We start from the raw sequence: 20,714 nt of genomic DNA, 5'->3' as shown, positions 1-20,714 counted from the left end.
CTAGTTTACATGACTTTATGCATGTTTACATTTCTCTACAAATGCCTAAACCTACTTGTGAGAATGATAATGATTCTTGCTAATAAACAAGACTAATACATTTGCAAATACATCTTAATTAAAATGTAAAGACATAATAGTGACTATAAGGGTTTTTTTCGAGTTGACGGTCTCTTTGTGTGTGTACCACCTATAAAAGCATCAATAATAGCTACCTAATGAAGCAGATGGTGGTTTTGCAACACTATGTGGAGGAGCCTTTAAGGAGCTAACAACAAAACGTTATATCAATGCCAAATAACATCAGGAACCTCAACAAAAGCAATGAAAAAGTGTTGAAAAAGTATGCCAAGTGATGAAAATCTCATAATTACAGTCATGCGTCTACACCCTAATTAGTGTGTGTGAAGTGGGATAAAACCGGAGAGCAATTACATGAATTACAAATGTCACTGGATGATTGTGTGTTTGTAAAAGTCTATTTGCAGTTTTATTTACTCAAAAGCATTAACTATCTTCATAGATGCTGTCTATTTAACTATTAAACGAAGTCAATAAAGTAGATAAGTGAGGTTTATTGGAAAGTATAGGGCAGAAAATAAATAAAGAACTGTGGTGAAAAGGCATGAAGAAGCAGGGACACAAGATTAATGACAAAGACGACAGACAAAGAAGAAACAGCAAAAAGATGAGAGCACAGGCTAAGACTTGTTCTGGTTTTCCATTCATTTAACATCTAAGCATCACTTTATCCATAGGAGGGGCTGTTTTAGCATTCAGCACAAAGTCAAGCAGAAATCCATACCCTCATCCACCGAACCCATTCAGCTCTTCAAATAAACCCTTGGTAAGTGATTTTAAAGATGGCTGCAGATAAACACTCCTCTGGGAGATCGTTATTTCTCTTGAGGCCCTGCTTTTTTCCCTAGAAGCCTGTGGATAAAAAGGTCCTTCATGACCTCAGCTGACAGCCAGAGGTCAATTCAGTCAAAACCTTGACACACTAACCTCAACCACACACAAACTCAAGTCTATTTTGTCCAAACGTGACATCTCTTCTAAATAGAAAAGTCTTTAAATGACTGTAACTGGACCCCAGTGCCACTGCTGTGCTACAGGGATACAGAAGTCCATTAGGCTCAGAATAGAAGACTTCAGTGCCATGGTGATGCCCTCCTGAGGCAGAGTTCAATGTCACACTGACGACTACAGGTGCTCATAAAAAGACTCCACAAGACATAACTACAGAGGTCCTACTGGTTCACAGACGAAACTACCTGCAATATATAAATCCCTGTAGCTCAAACAGAACAGCATGCTACTAGACAAGCTCCAAGTTCATGGGTTGGATTCTCAGAAAATGAAAGGAGTGAAAATATATACTTTGAATGCGATGTGAGCTCCTTTAGATAAAAATACTGTATATAAATGTAAATAGTTGTCTGATTTTTGATGGATTTGTGACTCCTTCATTGTCTGTGAATGTATTCAGTAGAGCTGTTTTAAAAGAAGTGATTTGTTGATTGTTGCAGTACCTCTGCTGTAGGGGGCAGCACTGTGGACTCCAGTTTGCTGATGGTGTTCTGAAGCAGGCTCACAGCATCTTCACAATGACTGGTCAACTGCTCCAACCTCTGAGATATAAAAAAAAAATTATGGTATCTACAACAAAGAATTTGAAAAAATGCCAGATTTGTTATCAAATATATGCATATACTGTATATTTCTGCACAGTAAATTAATTATATCCTAATTTGTGTCAATATTCATGCATTGAAACCACTGAACATGTTTTTATTATAATGTGGATAAACATTTCATTAATTGAACTGGTATATAAATTTAATTTAAGGCTAGAATACACTATGGAAAAGATTTAAAAACATTAGGCCATCCTATAGGTCAACTCAAAACCATTTCAATGTGGTGATGTCATTGGCTAATGAACATTTCCTGCTTATTATCAAACTATATCATATCTGTAACAAGAGGTAATTCGATCATAACTTGATGTTAAAACAGCCGTCATAGCATTATTTATCAATATGTGGCTCTTTTTGGATTCTCTGAAGCTATATAAATCAAAAATGTAAAGTAGGAAATACGTTGGGACCATGTTTTTGTTTACATCCCTCTAAGTAGTCTATAAAGATTACAGAAAATGTAGGTATCATACATCAAACCAGGGATTTTTAGACTGGGTCTGGGGTCTGCCCCAGGGGTGTGCTAAGGGGTTGATGTAAATATTTGAAGTAAAAAACATAACAAATTAAAAATAAATTACATTAAAGATAAGGAATATGTAATTACATTCTTTCTTTGAAATGTAAACTCTAGACTGCAAATCAGGGTACAAAATCTGTGCCAAAACATTGGTATTCCAGCTTTCTGTACTATTCAAGATTGTGATTTTCTCACCATTCTAAAGCAGACCCAGCTGCTGTGTGCATAAGGGAAAGTGCCTTCAAACTCAGTGGGAAGCTGAGAAACGTCCACATGTTTATAGAGAGACTTGAGTGATGTCAGCAGCTCCACCTGACAGATAGCAAGAGAAAACAACACTCTTGAGGTCTCAATGGGGACAAACATGTATAACAGTGCTATCATAAACACTTTACATGCTGCAATGGCTGTTCTAATAGCATAGATAGATGCCTAGGGTAAATTATCTGTCCAGTTGTTGTGACATTCTCAACTGTCTCTTACACTCTCCATCTCTATTTGTCAGGCATAAGTGGCATCTAAGTCCAGACACTTATGTAAAAATAGCCTTGTGTGTGCTGTTGGATGCTGTTTGTTTCTGAAAGGATGTCACTATAATCTGAAACAATCCTATTCAAACGCATTTTATTAGAGGATGTTACTTGTTTACTTTGACACTATCTAGAAACTCTCAGTAAACTGACATTGTTCTCTAAGACCTGAAGGTCAAAGCTGGCAGCTATCATTTCCTCTCCTATAAAGTAAACTATAGATTTACATTTCAGTTGTCCATCCTTCCTGCACAAATTAATTACAAATGAAACAACACCATTGTGAAGATATTGTCATTTTTAAAGCTGTTGGGGTGTTACCATAACTGTAATGCCATGCTAAGTTACAGGTAGGTAATGGATAGTAATTGTACATTACCTGTATAGAAGAGGTTTTCTCCATGCGTAGAGCCAGATCTCTGTCGGCCAGCAGCAGAACAGTATGAATGCATCCCGGCATGGCTTCCTACAAAGATTGAATAGACTGTAAATCACAGACCTCACCATGAATTACACACATTTCCCAGCTAAACCTGAATTCACTGGTCCGGCTGATGAAAAAAAAAAATCTATATACACCCACTTATGTTAACTGAATAAGGTTTTTAAAACATAATTTGGTAGACATTTTAAAAGATGTTACCAGGGTTTGACATTAACTTGTTTGATCAACCTTACTAGCTACCTGGCATTTTCACAAGCCACAATTTAGTTGTTAGGAGAATATACTGTATAATCTATGCATACATTTGACTTTGGCATTCTAAAATTTCTTGATTTAAGTTATATGTTATGTCCACATGCCTCCTCGTTAAATTAACTTTTTTGAGTGTTGTGTATGCTTGCTCAATGAGGATGAGCAAATGTGTAGTGGTTTCATAGTGACATACTGCAACTAGTTTTAGTTCACATGACTTTTTAGGGCTCAACACAAAGGATTTACCAATTTTCTCCTACCCACACCAAACTAATTAAATACCTTAATGCAGATATATAAATAATGTGTCAAAACAAGCTAAATATAGCAGTATACATACATACCTAAAACTATACACAGTAGTCTTTTCTATCTAAAGGTCTCCGATCACCAGATAACTATATATAAATGGAGAGTTAATCTAATATTAAAGCAATGTTATTGTAAAGGACAATAGTTAAACCGAATTAATAAAAATAACTGTAAGCAAAAGAAAATGTGAAAAACATTGTGTGTGCGATAATGAAAGGATGACCAGGCCCACACGGTTAATGTTAGGCATATTATATGTTCAGAAAATGGTTAAAGTGAAAGCAGCAACCGCTGTTGCTTGCAAAATAAACCCAAGCTCTTAAAAGCAGCAGGACTGCGGGTGCACGAGCAACGCTTTTTTCATTTTTTCAATTTTTGTATTTAAAAGAGAACCGATTGCACCCGCATTAGGTTGCTTCACGCAAGGAAACAAGACACGAGAGCTTTTAAGCTTTCATGCGCAGTACATCAGCTATGTGTGCGACACTAAAGCACTCGTCAGTCGCTTGTGTCTCACTGTGCACCTGATCATCCTCTCATTCAGTATTCACCTGCTTTCTTTTGCTTGCCCAAACTACAAATCAGTCGTGCAGCTTCTCGAAGATCACATTTGCACACATACTGACAAACGATCAAAACTCTAATCTTTAGTGACGAGCCAGCACTGTCAATTAAAAAATTATTTTCAACCAGCCAAAGTGGTTAGTGGGAGTGGCTGTCTAACCCGCCACAGCTGAAATCTACCGGGTGTTGGCGGGTGTTAATGTCAAGCCCTGGATGTTAATATCCGCTTGTTAAGTGTGACTTCACGCGAAGCGGCTTCCGGGTCCAAGCGCTCTATTCAACTGAATAGACCTTTTTCACAGCGGAATTGAACACCGGAAGCGCCCTTCGAAGCAGTGTATCGATATTTCCGGGTTCGCTAGGAGTCGCAGAGACATGACAGCCTCGGGACAGCGGATGACTTTCTCACAGTCAACTTTGCCATAATTTGGACCAGAAGATGTTGTTCGGTGAATGTGTAAAACTGCCTTAATAAAACAGCTTTTAAAAGATGATACCGATTTGCAGAATTTGTGCAGAAAACGTGTCTTACCGTTTCCGTTTGCAACGTCAGGTTCCAGTAAGGTGCACAGCCAACAGCATAAAATCTGCTCATTCAAGCCATTCGTAAGCTAGATTAACCTGGCTATTTAACATCCAGCAGGATGAGTTTAATGTCAGTAGTCCCGTCTGTAAACTGTGCTAACCCCCTCATTCCTTTTTATTCAGAGTCAGATATAGTGAATGGCGAAGTAAGTTAGCTATACAGGCGAGTTGCTATCGGTTAATACATTACAGGTTGTTTAATGCTCGTGAGGTTTTCTCAAGTCTGGAAACACGTTAGCTCCTACTCGTGGATAATATTCATTTTTATTATTTATTTAAAGAACAGCAAATAACATTTTACAATACAAAAATGTACATACCAGGGGGTAATTATAAATAAAATACAAATAATCAAAATGTAATATAACATATGTAATAATGAAATACATTGTAGAGTTCACACATTTTAAAGTGGGTCGAGTTTCTTGTTTAGAGAGTTGATACTGGTATTGTACAAGCATATTTCAGTCATCAATACCTTAAAATCTGGTTTCATATTAGTAAATTTATATTTATGAATGTACAATTTTGTTAACAACATAAGCAAATTAAATAAATAAAACTATTTTCCCTCTAGATTAGGATAATCAAGTAAAGCCCAAATGTACATTTATCCATAATGATGAAAGAGGTTTTGAACACAAAAGAATCGTTATTGATACATTTTGCAACTCACCCCATAAGCTGACTATGTACAATGCCAAAATAAGTGTAAAACTGTCTCCTCATATTCGTTACAAAAATACAATTTACATCAATCCCACTTTTAAATTTTTGCAAACAATGTTTTGCTGGATAAAACCTGTGGATGAGTTTATAGGATATTTCTTTAATTCTATTTCTAACATGATATTTCTGTGGTAACAGTCACACTTTTCTTTAATTCACCCTTTAATAAAGACATATAATAAAATTGAATATAAGGTACAGTAATGATTTCTTTTTGGAAAAGAGTATGAATAGCTCTATCATTACTCTTGGTATTTAGTAAAACAAAATTTGCCGACATAAGATTTAGTAATATCAAAAGACGATGCATCAGAAGGATGGTCTTATTAATACCTCTAAATAACATAAATGAATAACATGTCTCTGCACGAATTGAACCAATAACAGTTGAAAACTTGCTGGGTTTTGTAATATTTTGATTTTGTAATAAAGGACTTCATTGTAAGAAAAGTTTACCATCTTTATTATATAACTGACTAAACAAATAATTTTACTGTCAAACCAATTAAAAAAAAGAGATTTGCATTTGTATGAACTGTCTATTATTCCAAAATAACAACAATGTAGGCATAAATCATGCTTATTGATTAATGACCATGATGAGCACTTGTTTGTGGAAGGCAGATAGTTTAACTGGAGTTTTGTCTATATTATAATTACTCATCAAAATAAACCATAGACCACCAGTCTTTAATGAAACATAATAATCTCCGCTTTGAAGTGTATACAGCATAAGAATGTACTCCCGCATATAACTTGAAACGGCATTCAACCCCCTTTAATATTGTCATCCATGATTTTCCCTGTCCTTCGTCTTTCGGGGGATCGTGGTCATTAAAGTAAGAGTGTCGTTTTTGAGTTGGAGCAGCTGGGAACGCGGCAATCACAGCGATGAGATGACCCTGCCATTCTTTCTTGCTCCGTCGCATTGAAACCGGATGTTGTGGTACACTGCTTCGCTTACCGGAACCAGGAAGTGTGAAAAAGGCCTATGGGGAGACTCATGAAATGGTAATAATAAACGTTTACAAAGCGATTTAATGCTTTCGAAAATCACGATCGCAGTATATATGTCCATGCCTAATATCCGATGGCCAGAAAGTGATTAATTTTTTTAAAATAGTTAAATTTTTGGTATTTGTTATGCAGCAAGCCCAGAGATTGTTGTGTACATTATGATTTTATATAAAATTAACTTTAATGTGTGATAGGAATAAAACATGATCATAAACAAATGATTTCTCCACTCAAATGAATGGCGGCTTGGACCCGAAAACAGTATTACATACGTCACAAACACGTCACCACTTAACAAGCGGATACATTGTATTCATACTATTAGAATATTTATTTAAAGTTGTGATGTACAGTAGAAACATATCTTTTCTTTTTTTATATTAGCATTTATATCCTGGTGTAACACTCAAAAAAAAAAAGAGAAAGAAATGTAGAACAGGGACTTGGATTTATCCATTAGTCATTGAATGGGCGGATGTAGATTGCAGTCAGTTTTAAATGGGCAGGCTTAAGTGGATTAAATGTCTGTTAAATTTTAGTATATCTCAACAGAGAGAAAGTTGTTAGACTAGAAGATCTAGTTATAACATTATAATTAAGAATTACAAGGTAACACAAAGAAAATGTAACGTACATGGATGAATCAATTACACACGTCATTCAATCAATAACATTTAGAGAACAGAAACTTCACTTAAAGCTGACTTTATGTATTTACAACATTTAGCAAACATTTTTTAAGAGTTACATAACCTAGCAGACACATTTCTGTCATGTACCTCATGAATCACATAAAAGGCTTCTGTCAGTGTTAATGAAATAAGCTGTATGGCCCATAACAAAAGAGCAGAAAAACAACACTGTAAAAGCAGACCAGAAGCTTATTATGCCAATTTGAGGACTGTTTTTCCTTGCATGTCATCATGCATACTGATCATGCACACATTATCTTGCCATCACAGCCAGATCAGAACAGAAGGAAAAGAAAGCTCCGCTGGAATGAAATAATAGCATATTTACAGAGGAATGTTCCAGAAACATCAACAAACACTTCACGGATGAGACATATTTACTGCGGATATTTAATGCCTACTTACTGAGAGACTGCAGTTTTTTTTTTCACTTTGCATTTTAATAGTATTAAATTCAAGAATATATGAGAAGGTCGGGTCAGGTTTTTCCATGTCATGTGGGGGTTAAAAACTGAGGATGATGAATGTGTGGATTTTTACAACAAAACAAAATATTTTGGTTTTATACCTTTTATTAGACTGATAAACTAAATCCAAACCTTACATCACAAGCCCAGCAACAACTCTCTCAATCCAAAATGAGAGATTTATTAAATATTTCTTTTCAGAAAAAGCAGATAAATTGACTACAGTAAACTATTGCCAGTATTGTAACATATTATATATCTTTCAAATAAATGTTTTTTAAATGTTTGATTTATCCAAAGAATCCTTGACAAAAACAGAACTGTTTATTAAGTAACATTGTTTTCAACATCAATTATAAAAAGTTTCTTGAGTATCAAGACACCATAAAATTAAGAAGTAAAAAAAAAAGCTGAAAAAGACATTTTAAAATATAAAAAAAATCTATATTTCAGTTCAATTTAATGTATAAAGTACAAAATATTTATTTAATAAATTTACAAAATACTTTCACTGTACTTTGATCAAATAAATGCCTTCTTGGTGAGCATAAAAAGTTTTTTTTTTTTTTTAACATAAAAATCATACTTTCCCCTAAATATTTCCCAGTAGTGGGTTGCAGCTGGAAGGGCATCTGCAGCATAAAACATATGCTAGATAAGTTGGCAGTTCATTCCGCTGTGGCGACCCCTGATGAGTAAAGGGACTAAGCTGTAGGAAATTGAATGAATGAATATCCCCTAAATATTTGAATGGTAGTGTAAACCATTCATTTATTTATTAATTTTCCTTTAGCTTAGTCTCATGTTTATCTGAGTTTGCCACAGTAGAATGAACAGCAAACTATTCCAGCATATGTTTTATGCATCAGATGCACTTACAGCTGCAACTCACTGTTGGGAAACACCCATACACACTCATTCACACACACTCAGACTATGGACGTGGGGGAAACTGGAGCACCTGGAGGAAACCCATGCTGGCATGGGGAGAACATGCAAACTCCTCACAGAAATGTTAACTGGCCGGGAATTAAACCAGTGACCTTCTTGCTGTGAGGCAATAGTGCACTGAAATGCCTCCACTAAGTGAAATGAAAAGACTAATTTATTTTCTAGCTAAGTTCCCACTTTGGAAATGTGACTCAAAACTGTCTCCTAAAGGAGGCGGTATTATACCATTGCCAAATCAGTTTATGAGGCAAAAGGAATCAATCAGTTCCTTGATTGGCCATGGTTTAAACCTATCTATTTGAATACAGAGGCCTGAGGGGAAAGTGCAATTGCCAGCTCAAAAGGACATCTAGAATAAGATGATAGTGTCAGTGGAGGGAGGAGAGCTGTGGCCATTCCCTAAGGACAGGTCACTAAAAGCCACCACATCTCATCTGTCAGTGTTAGCACTGACCCTCAATACACGAAAGGGTGTTCAAACACTTGAATTTCACATAGTTGAGCAGTACATCATGAGGAATCCCTAACACTGAGCAAAGCCACCTTTTCCACAAGACAGCACTTGTATGCTGTCCATCATGGATTAGAGATAAGGATGGAAGATCAAAGAAAAGAATAAATAAAGGAAAGAATGGTGAGGGTGGGGGTTCTGCAGCTGCTCTACAGCTCAAATGAGACAATGAAAACATCACTAGAAGCCCTGTGATACTCAAACCAACACTGTCACTAAAAACATTCCTCAATTTGACTTGTATATTGCTCATTTTTTTATCTCTCTCTATCTCACTCGGGACGTTTAAATGGTGAAGTCAGCATTGGCATGCATCCCCAGTCTTTCAGAGCAGGGTAGGTTTTCTGGCAGGAGAAGAAAGCAGCATTAATCTGCATTAAGGTCCATGGCGCAGACTCTAGAGTCACTTCCATTAAATGTGCTTAGGGATCATGTTCCTTGAGTATCTCTGGTGGATTATTTATTGCTTTCCTTACATCACTCAAGTAAATGACGGTGAGATAATTTAATCAGTACACTTGAGTACCATCTACAGTAGATGGCCACGCTAATGAGATAAAGCTCTCTATAAACACTCCTTAAACGTGTAATGAAATTAACAGGTTATGATGTTTACTGCCACTTTGGACACCCTTTTAAAAAAAATCTTTATTTAATCATTGATAGTAAATAACTACTGACTATACAAACCCTTTTATATCAGAAGCTTTCTGCAAAATAATCAATCCCAGATGGGAAGTCATGTGCTCTCTCTCTGACTCTTGCGTGTGTATCTCCTGTTGTATAACTGTGTGGAATGCAGCCTATTTATTTCCACAGCTGGTACATCACGGTTAATATTTATGATGTGTTGTTTATATTTGTCCTGTTTAGCCATTAACGATTGATTTTGATGATGTAAACTCTTCTCGAAGGTTTGATAAGGTTTGCAAAGTTGTCTTGTGAACTCCCCAGTAGCAGATGTCTGATTGGAAGTTGGATTTAAAGATCAGGATTTATGGCACGCTTGCATTCCATTCAGTTTTGAAGCAAGTATGAGAGAGGAAACGCCTTGAGCATGTGAACATTGTGTGACAGTGTCTATTCGTGTGAGATTCTCTGAAGGATATTAATGAATGGTACACTGCATGCGTGTTTGTTATTACAAATCATACTGTCAGGGTGTTCTTACCTGGAGGATGTTGAAGGCTTTGAAAAGGGCGGGAACAGGTGAACACCTGCGGGCATCCACCAGGACAGTCAATCCCAAAGCACTTACTTCCTTCCTGTGTGTCAAATCCAGGTTACATTTTTAGTGAAATACAGGTAAACAAATCTCATACACACTTGCTTGTTTTCCCTTAGCAACAGATTGATAAATACATATTTAGAAAAGTATGTTGTCTAATAAATCACAGAGAAAACACATATCATTCAAAAGTTTGAAGTGAAAATTCCCATTTACAATATAAATTAAATATTTTATTCATTCATAAATTGAACTGAACAGATCAAACCTGACTGTAAAGCCACTTGTAATATCAGATCGAATACATGTTTATATTAACATTTAAAATGTTAATTTAAAAAATCCTGAAAAAATAGATCAATTTTCACAAAACTATCAGGTAATTATTTAACATTGAAAATAACATTATAAAATATAATAATAATATTGGAATGATTTCTGAGGGATCATACAAACATGAAAACTGGAAAAATGGCTTGTGAAAATAAATCGTAATTTTTTTTAATAAAAATTCATTTCCAATTTCTTTTTTTAAATAAAGTCACGATATAATTACTGTATTTTTGATCAAATAATTACAGTAATGATTACTAAAAGAGTCTTATTTAAAAAAAAACTTACAGACTCCCTTTAACTTCCAATAAAGTGCATCTTGATTGGCAAATTAATTTTACCTGAGTGTACTGCAGAAATACACCATGATCCGCACTAGCTCTCCACTGTTGCAGTTTGGATTCAGCCAGACAGTGTTTCTCATTGTCACAGTGACCAAGGCATGGCCTGATTTATCTCTTGTTCCTGAAATTAATATTAAAATATGAGCTTTTTGGTGATAATGATAGAACGACCTTGTTATTGGTGTCAGAAGCTCCTTACCAGTCAGGCAGAGCACGCCTGAGCTCAGGACATCAGGATTTATGTCATGGGCCTTGCTCTTGACAGGTTGTGCTCTATGATAGACTGGTGGCTGTGGTGAAGGAACTGCTGAGGGGTCTTCACTCTCAGTTTTAGCAGACAGGTGGCAAACAGTGCTGTCTACTTTCTGACTGCATGCTGGAATATGAACATTGGTTGGAGTCAATACAACAAATGGCACTGATGCACACAAAAACATCTCAATTTAAACCCACTGGACTCACAACTGTGTAGTCAGTTAAGACAAAAATACACTATTTAGTAACTTTGATATGATCAGTGTTTACTTCAATGTTTGCCATGCACTTGCTCACTTACTCTTACTCACTGAAGAGACACAGACTTAAAGATAGCTGACTAATAGCTACAGTATATATAAGCCTAAACCTCAAGAAAGCCCAACCTCTGGGTCATGAAGCACTAAGCTACTCGGGCTCGGAAAACATAAAGGCCTTTTTTACATGACAGACTTCTTTAAGCCACTCTTTGAATCCCCTACCGGCAACCGGCAATGTAAAGATGGCTGAAAGCAGCTTGACCCTAAATCACACAAACAGACTTCTTCCAGCTAATTTACAGCATTCCATGTATCATCCTGTGCGTCGATCCACAGGGCGGCTTGGAATTGTGCCCAATATACCTGACAGCACGATAGGGCTCAGAGATAACTGGAGATCAGCTTCCGACAGTCATAAAACGAATGCTTTGCTTCGCTGCACTGCCACGCACTGCTGCTGTGGCGTAGAAAATAGATACTGAGATCAAAAACAGATGAGATGGAGTCCTGGGAATTCCAGGAGTCGTAAAACAGCTTGCACAAAGACAAGGAAAACAAGTATAAATTGCTCTGAAGCATAATCTGGCTGAGATTTGAGGTGGGATTTGAGCTGGAACAGTAGAAGTGTGCTTCTGATGAAAGAAGCCTAAACATAATGGAATGTTCTCCGGTTAGGTAAAAGCTACAATAAACTTGACAAATAGAACAAAAATAGGCTTTTTAATAATTCTTTGTCTTTGCTTTTTCTCTGTTTCCTTGTCTACCCAACATCCTCCTCGCCAGAGAATGCTCACATTGAGAAAGCCGACCATATGAGCCCCCCTCAAGGAGCTGAGTGGTGCCCCAGACAGGGCAGAGCAGAGAGGGCCTTGGCTTCACACTCTTTTACCACAGTCTGGAGTTCATTCTGGCCATGGGCCATCTCCTCAGGCTTAAATTTTCATGCATTTCTTGCCTTTCTATCTGATTTTCTTGTTTTTCTGATGTGGCTTTGGACACTAAACACTCAGACCATTAGGGAAATCTCTAAAACATGCTATTTATACTGAATATATTTCCATTCAGAAGATATGTTTATTATTATTACTGCATTAGACTGACTATGATTACATGCTGAATGTGCATAAATATTATATGCATGCCAGTTGTAAGGATTTTAAAGTGATAATTGATATGATCTAGCCAAGCGGTCACAAATAAAATATTGCTTACAAGCAGAAACTTACTTATGGAGCTTCTCAATAGTATACTATCTAGATCTTTAGTCAGTTTGTAAATGTATGTGTTACCTGTCTTTGCGTCTGTCTGCATGTGTGCGTGTGTGTGTGTGTGTGTGTTTGTGTGTGTGTGTGTGTGTGTGTGTGTGTGTGTCTTCCATCTGGGCAGCTCATCAGCTTTTACTTTCACAGGCTGAATTCTCATCAAAGTCCATACTGCTTTCAAAAATATTTTATAGATCTTAGAAAAGCTTTGTCCAAGGGTAATTTTCCGTTTGAGACTAAAAATACCCAAGTTCTCTCTCAAAAAATTGCTGACACATGAAGGTTTAAGGTATTACTTTCTTAACCAAACAAAAAAGCAGACCAAAACTTAAACATGAAACAATGGATTAAGAGTAGATCCTGAAATCCGCTGAAAAAATGAATATATGGGTAAAAGAATATTGTATAAAAATGACAAAATCAAAACAGGCAGATAAGCTTACAATTTATCCACTTAAAGATAACACAGTCTAGTAGTAAAACTGGAAAAAAAATATGTTTAGGGTTTGTGAACCACCCACTAGGACAGAGAGAATCAGATCCATCATAGTCAATCCACCACAACAAACACACCATCATTTCTTCTTTCTGCTGTTCCTGTCTTCAAAGAAATGCAACCCCCAGCCATTCTCTACTACTTAAACACTCCATCTATAACCCCGGACACACACACATAAACATCCACCTCTGCTTACCCCCTGCAATTTCAGAGGTCCCACAGAAGGAATTGTGCTCAGGGCCCACCCACCTCACCTCATCTCATATATCTTTCTTCACACCTGTAGCACACCTGAGCCAGGTGAACACATCCAAGGCAACCAAATCCTCTGGAAGAAGAGATGACACACTAGCAGAAACATCTGCTTAATTTTCAATGTGGCACCCTAATTAAAAATATATGACAGATCATCGTTCAACTATTTGGAAGAAAATAATAAGAAATTTAATGCTAAACTGTATTATGTGCAGACGAGCAACTCCTGAAATAGATTAACACTTCTCATCTGATTTAACTGCAACAAATGTCCAAAAATAGTTGAATCTAAATGAAAGTAGGATTGAGTTACTAAAGTACACAAAGCAGAAATCCAGCACATGACCCAGGCTTCTCTTCAGCTGTTTCCTTTCGCAGTTCAGATGTAAAATGGCGTCTGTCTTGGACGTTGTTCAGTGGAATTAATGTGCGTCTAAATTTGAAAACAAACTGTCTAGAGGCCGGAACATGACCTGCTACGAACCTGGTCCTTGTAAAGAACCCAGTCTAAGTAAAACCAGAGCCTCCCACGCTTCCCTTTCAGAACGAATAGAAAAGCAGCTCTATCAGGCCGTAGCACGGACCATTTGAGAGGCATTTGTAACCTGTCAAAAGGCCTAAATGTCGAAACACCGGAGCCAGTCAACTAATCTAGAGTAAATATACTAGGTGGACATGGCAATGAATGAATGATGATAAAAATGACTCACTGCAGTGAACAACTGCTGCAAACCACAAAGGCGGTTTGTTAAGCAGAACACAACTCATGCATGAAACACCATTTAGAAAAGTTAAACAAGGGGATTATAATGAACAGAAGTAAGGTATAGTGATTTAGGTAATAAAAATGTGAGGAAGATCATAGAAACTGTAGAAAGTGGGTTATGAATAAAGTAGAGGAATAAATTAGAAGGAAGGGAAGCAGGTCTTTTCTTCATCAGATGTGAAAATGGAAAAAAATCTTTGGATGCATCTAAAGCAGTTCAAAACTTAGATGCATCTGTTAAGGTGAAGAAACTGGATGGAGAACGGAAAATGGAAGGAAAAAGTAGGAGGGGTAAAAAGGGATAAAGTAAAGGTAAGCGGGATGGACTTTGGCAAAGATGACTCTACCTTGCTCTTCCTGCTGATGGAAGCTGGAGTCCATGTCTGCTTGCTGCTGATGCTCTTTTTGAGAGCCATTGACAGAAGAAGCAATCTCATCCTCTTGCCTTTTCTCCTCTGCCCCTTTTCCATCCTCCTCCTTTGTTATTTGCCCTTTTAGTTCAGTGGTGGGAGTGTCCTGAGCATGCATGTGTCCATTTGTGTTCGGGACATCAGAGGCTGGATCAAGCACTTCAGAGCATGCTGACTGGACTCTATTTTCAGAATTGCTGGTCACTATGGCCTCTTGCTCCCTCACAGTTTTGGCCTTGACCTCCTCTTCCTCCACCCCTTTTTCTTGAACACTGGTTTGTTTCTTCTCATCTGTTTCTACAGGGGAGCTGACCTCCTCCTGAACTTGCACGTCAGACTTGGGCGTAGCATCTACTAGACCTGTTTGTGAAGTCTCAACTTCCTCTTGCCTACACACTGCCACTACATCATTCTCATCAGTTTTGATTTCTGCCTCGCTACTGCTTTTCTTTTCTACCATTTCAGCCCCCTTACAAGGTGGCATTCCAGCTACGTTTTGTACTGCACGTTCTTCCTTTGTCTGAAGTTCCACCTCTGTCTGGTTGATTCTGTCCTCAGGAGACTCTGTCCCCACCTGACCCTGTGAAATGAGTGTAACTGGATTCTCCCCAGGCACTGTGGTGACAGAAACTAAGGCTACATGCTCACTATACAGAGCAGCTGTAACAGACCCACCATCTTCTTCTGCAATGGGACTTAAATCACCAACAGATTCATTCGTGTTATGAGAACTGCTACTGAATGTCTGATGGTCTTCTTTTATGGTAGGAAGATCATGCATTTGCTCAGATGGTGTATGGATGGGTTTGTGCATCTGATACAGGCTATTGCCTGTTTGATCAATCTGATTTTGCGAAGACACACTCTCAGCTACTGTCTCGGCAAGTGACGCTCTGTTGTTCTGTGAACCACAACTGCCTTCAAGATCACAATTAACTCTCAGCTCTTTAGATTCACATCTGACTTCTGCATAAGGATCTGACACAATGAGTTCAATATAAGCTGGAGAAACCTGTTCTGAGTTCTCCCTTTCCAAAACACAAGATAACATTTCAGTCTCTGGCTGTGATGTATTAATTACATTTATGTCTGCTTGCTCCACATGAACTGTTTTGCTGTTTGGTTGTGATGTACTTAGCGGCAGGTTGACAATATATGATGTGTCATTGGGGTTGCCCTCTGGTAAGGTTATGTTAACTGTTGTACATTCTGCTTGTGGTGTGTCAACTGGTTGGTTATCTGGTTGTGATGTGCTCACTAGTCCATTGTCTAGCTCAGTGGTTATTGGTTTGACATCAGCGTATCCATCTGGTTTAGCATCTTCACTGTAGAGTTGAGCAATGCTTACTGGTTTTAGGTCTGGCTGTGAGGTCTGGATGTGTTCATTGACTAGTTGTGACATGCTTGCTTGTTTGCTGTTTGGGTGTAATGTGCTTTCTAGTTGTGGTTGTGATGTCTTCACTGGCTCATTGTCTGGTGATATGCTGACTGGTTTGCTGTCTGTTTGAGAGACGCTTTCTTGTTTGCTGTCTAATTGTGATGTTCTATCTATGTTGCCATCTAGTTGAGTTGTGCTCACTGATTTATTGTCTGGTTGCGTTGTACTAAATATCTCACTGACTAGTTGTGAAATGCTGAATTGTTTGCCATCTAGCTGTGAGTTGCTGACTGGGTTGCTGTCAAACTGAGACCTTCTTAGCGGTTCTGTGTCTGGCTGTGATGTCTTGACTGGCTCATTGTCTATTGAATTATTGACAGATTTGCTTTCTTGTTTGTCTTGTAATGTGTTAACTAGCTTACTGTCTAGTTGAGTTGTGCTCACTGATTTATTGTCTGGTTGTGGTGTACTAAATATCTCATTGACTAGTTGTGAAATGCTGACTTGTTTGCCATCTAGTTGTGAGTTGCTGACTGGTTTGTTATCAAACTGAGATATTCTTAGCGGTTCTGTGTCTGTCTGTGATGTCTTGACTGGCTCACTGTCTACTGATGTGTTGACAGATTTGCTTTCTTGTTTGTTGTCTTGTGATGCGCAAACTAGTTTTCTTTCTAGTTGAGTTGTGCTCGCCGATTTATTGTCTGGTTGTGGTGTACTAAATATCTCATTGACTAGTTGTGTAATGCTGACTTGTTTGCTGTCTAGTTGAGAGTTGCTGACTGGTTTGCTGTCAAATTGAGATATTCTTAGTGACTCAGTGTCTGGCTGTGATGTCTGGACTGGCTCATTGTCAACGGATGTGTTGACAGATTTGCTTTCTTGTTTGTTGTGTTGTGATACACTAACTGGTTTGCAGTCTAGTTGAGTTGTGCTTACTGATTTATTGTCTGGTTGTGAGGTCCTAAATGGCTCATTGACTGATGTGATGACTGGTTGGCTGTCTGGTTGTAATGTGCTTACTGGTTTGAGGTCTACATGAAATCTGCTTACTGGTTCACCATCTTGTGATGCCTTGACTGGTTCACTGACCAGCTGTAATGTGCTGTCCGGTTGTGATGTGCTGACTGGTTTGTTGTCTACATGAGATGTGCTTACTGGTTCTACATCTAGTGATGTCTTGACTGGTTCGCTGACTAACTGTGATGTGCTATCAGGTTGTGATGTGCTGATTAGCTTGCTGTCAAGCTGAGATACGGTTAGTGGTTCAAGTTCTAGTTGAGATATACTTGATGGTTTCTGGTTAACATCTGGATGTGATGTGCAGTCCAAATTATGGTCTAATTGAGACATGCTCAATGATTCAGTATCTGTTTGTGATGTGTTCACTAGATTCTTGTCTAATTGTGATGTACTGTCTGGTTCACTGTCTTGTGATTTGCAGACTACATTGTTGTCTAGTTGTGATGTGTTGATTGGTTTAATGTCTGTTTGCGATATGTTAATTGTTGAAATATCAGATAGTGAAGCGTCCTCACAGTCAGAGTGTTGAGATAATAGCTCTCTCTCAGACTCATGCTCAGACACACTGTCAAAGGAAGCTGTACCTGCTGCACAGGCAGGTTCAGACATGTCCACCTGCTGGAGCGGACGCTCTGCCTCTGCAGGAGCAGTGGGAGTAAGGATCACTGGTTGGTAGGTATCACTCAGGCTTTCCTCGATCATCATGGCACACACCATGCTTTGAGAGCATGCACCATTCTTCAAAAGACTCTCATCTGGTTTGGTTTTAAGCTGAGTGGAAACAGGAGTCTGAGGTTTATGTAGATTTCTATAGTTCATGCTAATGGCTTGAGTAAGAGAGCCCTTTTGTGGGGAAAAGCGTGGTAAGGAGATATCAGCTAGCTCCACATACTCGCCCTCTGAATCGTCCGCAGTGCTGCTAGAGCTCCTCCCACTGATATCTTTATTAATCTCACTAAGAACAGGGTGGAGCTTAACTTCCTTGCTCTGACAATCCATATCCCCTGAATGGTCCGTGGAAGGGTCATAAAAAGTTCTACATTGTATGTCCTCAGGATTGTTGTCTTGTTCTACATCAGAGTCTCGCCCGTCTCCATTTGCAACTTCTTTGGCAACCCTTCGACTTCCACTTTGTTCTGCAACTTTGGAGGGTCTGCTGATAAATTCCGGGTGAACAATATCCTCCCACGGTACCCTAAAAATATCATTATCCGCTGATAAAAGACAGTGTTCCAGAGCAGCTCTTCTGACCACACTCCTCTCCTGGTTGATGGAGTCCAGCCAGTCCATGGTGAATAGAGAGGTATATGCTAGCTCCGGCACGTCCAGCTCCTCCGCATGCTGCCCGGTAACAGCCAGACACTTCACTTTGATGCGCGGGGGGCTTTTGGCAGATGGTGTCACCTGCAAGTAGAAGTCGCTGGGCCGTAATACACGCCAGTCCAAAGAGGAGAGCTGGATTATGACCTTCTCATGGACACACAGTGGCCATCCTTCATGACGGAACAGAAAACCACAGTATGGGAACTGTAGAGAAAAGACAGAGACTCAGTCAGTCAGGCAATCAATTACTGTCTGTCTTTTATATAAAAAGCTTTTTTGGATATATAAATCTTTAAAAAATATTTTTACACTGCCGAGGCTCGAACAAGCGACCTTCTTGCTTGGAGGCGACAGTGCTAACCACTGAACCACCATGTCGCCTCACAGTTACACAGCTTAATATATTTAATAATTTGTTAATTCACAAGTCCACACCTTATTTTACACATACAGTACACAATTACATATACTCAAACACGTCTAGGAGGAAAAAAGCATTGTACTATTAGAATGCAATTACAGTCCAGGCACAACACATCCTGATGCTATAGACAGTTGAAGTCAGAATTATTAGCCCCCCTGAATTATTAGCACCCCTGTTTATTTTTTTTCCTAATTTAGGTTTAACGGAGAGAAGATTTTTTTCAAAACATTTCTAAACATAATCATTTGTAATAACTGATTAATATTATCTTTGCCATGATGACAGTAAATGATATTTTACTAGATATTTTTAAGACACTTCTATTCAGCTTCAAGTGAAGCGGTATAAAGGCTAGGTTAATTAGATTAACTAGGCAGATTGGGGTAATTAATAGGCCCACACAGAATCTGTGTGCGTAGAATTCCGCAGATTTCTGCAGTTTTTCCGCCCATCATTAATTCTATTTATTTACTTGAATAAATGTGTGTAAATCTATATTTATTCAGTTTTTAAATTACAGTAATATTATTGACTAATGTCAAAATGTTCATCTGATTTATGTACTATGCAGTTTGTACGGTAATATTTTCTGTCTATTAGTAGATTGATTATATGAGAGAATTGCTTTGTTGACCAAAAATTGTGGATCTAATTGGATTTGCATTTTAAAAATTAAATAAAAGTTAAAAAGATATTATTTTTTATTTCACACATTAAGGTTTTAGTTATGACACTCCCAAAATAATTCTGCAGAAATCCGCAAATTTTTACCAAAATTCTTAGCAGAAATAGCAAAAAACCTTCGCAGATTCTGTCTGGCTCTAGTAATTAGATAAGTTATTGTATAATGATGGTTTGTTCTGTAGACTATCTGAAAAAAAATTGCTTAAAGGGGTTATTTAATTAAAATCAAAAATTAATTAAATTAAAAACTGCTTTCATTCAAGCCTAAATAAAACAAATAAGACTTTTTCCAGAAAAAATAATAATAAATATATCAGACATATGAAATTTCCTTGCCCTGTTAAACATTATTTAGGAAAAATTTTTAAAAAAGAAAAAAATATTTAAAGGGGGGCTAATAATTCTGATATCAACTGTATATCCCATTTTGATCCAAGTAGAAAATAAGAAAATGTATGTCTTCTAAGAACATCTCAACATGTTGTTGTACATGTGCTTTGGGCAAATAAGCACCTTATTGCTTACAACTGTTCAATTTGGCCTACTCCCTAGGATTTTAAGAGAAACAGAAAAAACAACAATAAAAGTAATACATTTATTTAAATTAAATAAAATTTAACAATTATTTATTCATTATTTATTATGCAAACGATTAAACAAAAGGACAAAATGCTGTCACACTTGCCTTATTTTAAAATTTAGTTTAAGTAATGCAATTCAGTGAATAATATAGATAATAAGATCAAGTAGACAGGGATTATAAAAGACTCCTTTTTCATAGAATTCATTGAGACAGTTTGGATATTTATTACAACCCTACTTCAGAAAGAGAGCGAGAGCCCTGGAGTCAATCTGTACCCTGAGTGAATTCTGTTTAATACAACACAATCGTACTAAGAATGAGAAAAGAAGGAGCCTTGGAGTCCTGAAACAACTCCAGTTCAGGAGATTGCTTCCTATATGCCTTGACAGTCAAATTACAGACTTTAATGCTG

At 37.6% G+C, this 20,714-nt stretch overlaps 1 protein-coding gene across 20 annotated transcripts in view; it reads right to left on the bottom strand.

Moving 5' to 3' along the window:
• The window catches only part of plekhg4 (pleckstrin homology and RhoGEF domain containing G4), a 119,354-nt gene that overhangs the window by 37,537 nt on the left and 61,103 nt on the right, over positions 1 to 20,714 (bottom strand). For 11 of the 20 annotated variants that reach the window (XR_015495861.1, XM_087261370.1, XM_087261375.1 and 8 more), the window contains 7 exons: positions 14,828 to 18,815; positions 11,383 to 11,559; positions 11,181 to 11,304; positions 10,450 to 10,543; positions 3,133 to 3,219; positions 2,419 to 2,535; positions 1,536 to 1,634 (listed from right to left, as the gene is read on the bottom strand). Coding sequence is in view for 19 of the 20 variants with exons in the window: in XM_087261368.1 (XP_087117494.1) it covers positions 1,536 to 1,634; positions 2,419 to 2,535; positions 3,133 to 3,219; positions 10,450 to 10,543; positions 11,181 to 11,304; positions 11,383 to 11,559; positions 14,828 to 18,815 (4,686 nt within the window). In the remaining variant the exon portion in view is untranslated. The remainder of the gene's footprint in view (positions 1 to 1,535; positions 1,635 to 2,418; positions 2,536 to 3,132; positions 3,220 to 10,449; positions 10,544 to 11,180; positions 11,305 to 11,382; positions 11,560 to 14,827; positions 18,816 to 20,714) is intronic. The other 9 variants (XM_087261381.1, XM_087261383.1, XM_087261384.1 and 6 more) reach the window with 1 other exon arrangement.

The sequence above is a fragment of the Danio rerio genome, chromosome 7 (assembly GCF_052040795.2).
Source record: "Danio rerio strain M-AB ecotype USA chromosome 7, GRCz13ab, whole genome shotgun sequence".
NCBI classification, from domain to species: Eukaryota; Metazoa; Chordata; class Actinopteri; order Cypriniformes; family Danionidae; genus Danio; species Danio rerio.
Note: the sequence above shows the minus strand (reverse complement) of the source record. Positions and strands in the feature narration are given on the sequence as shown.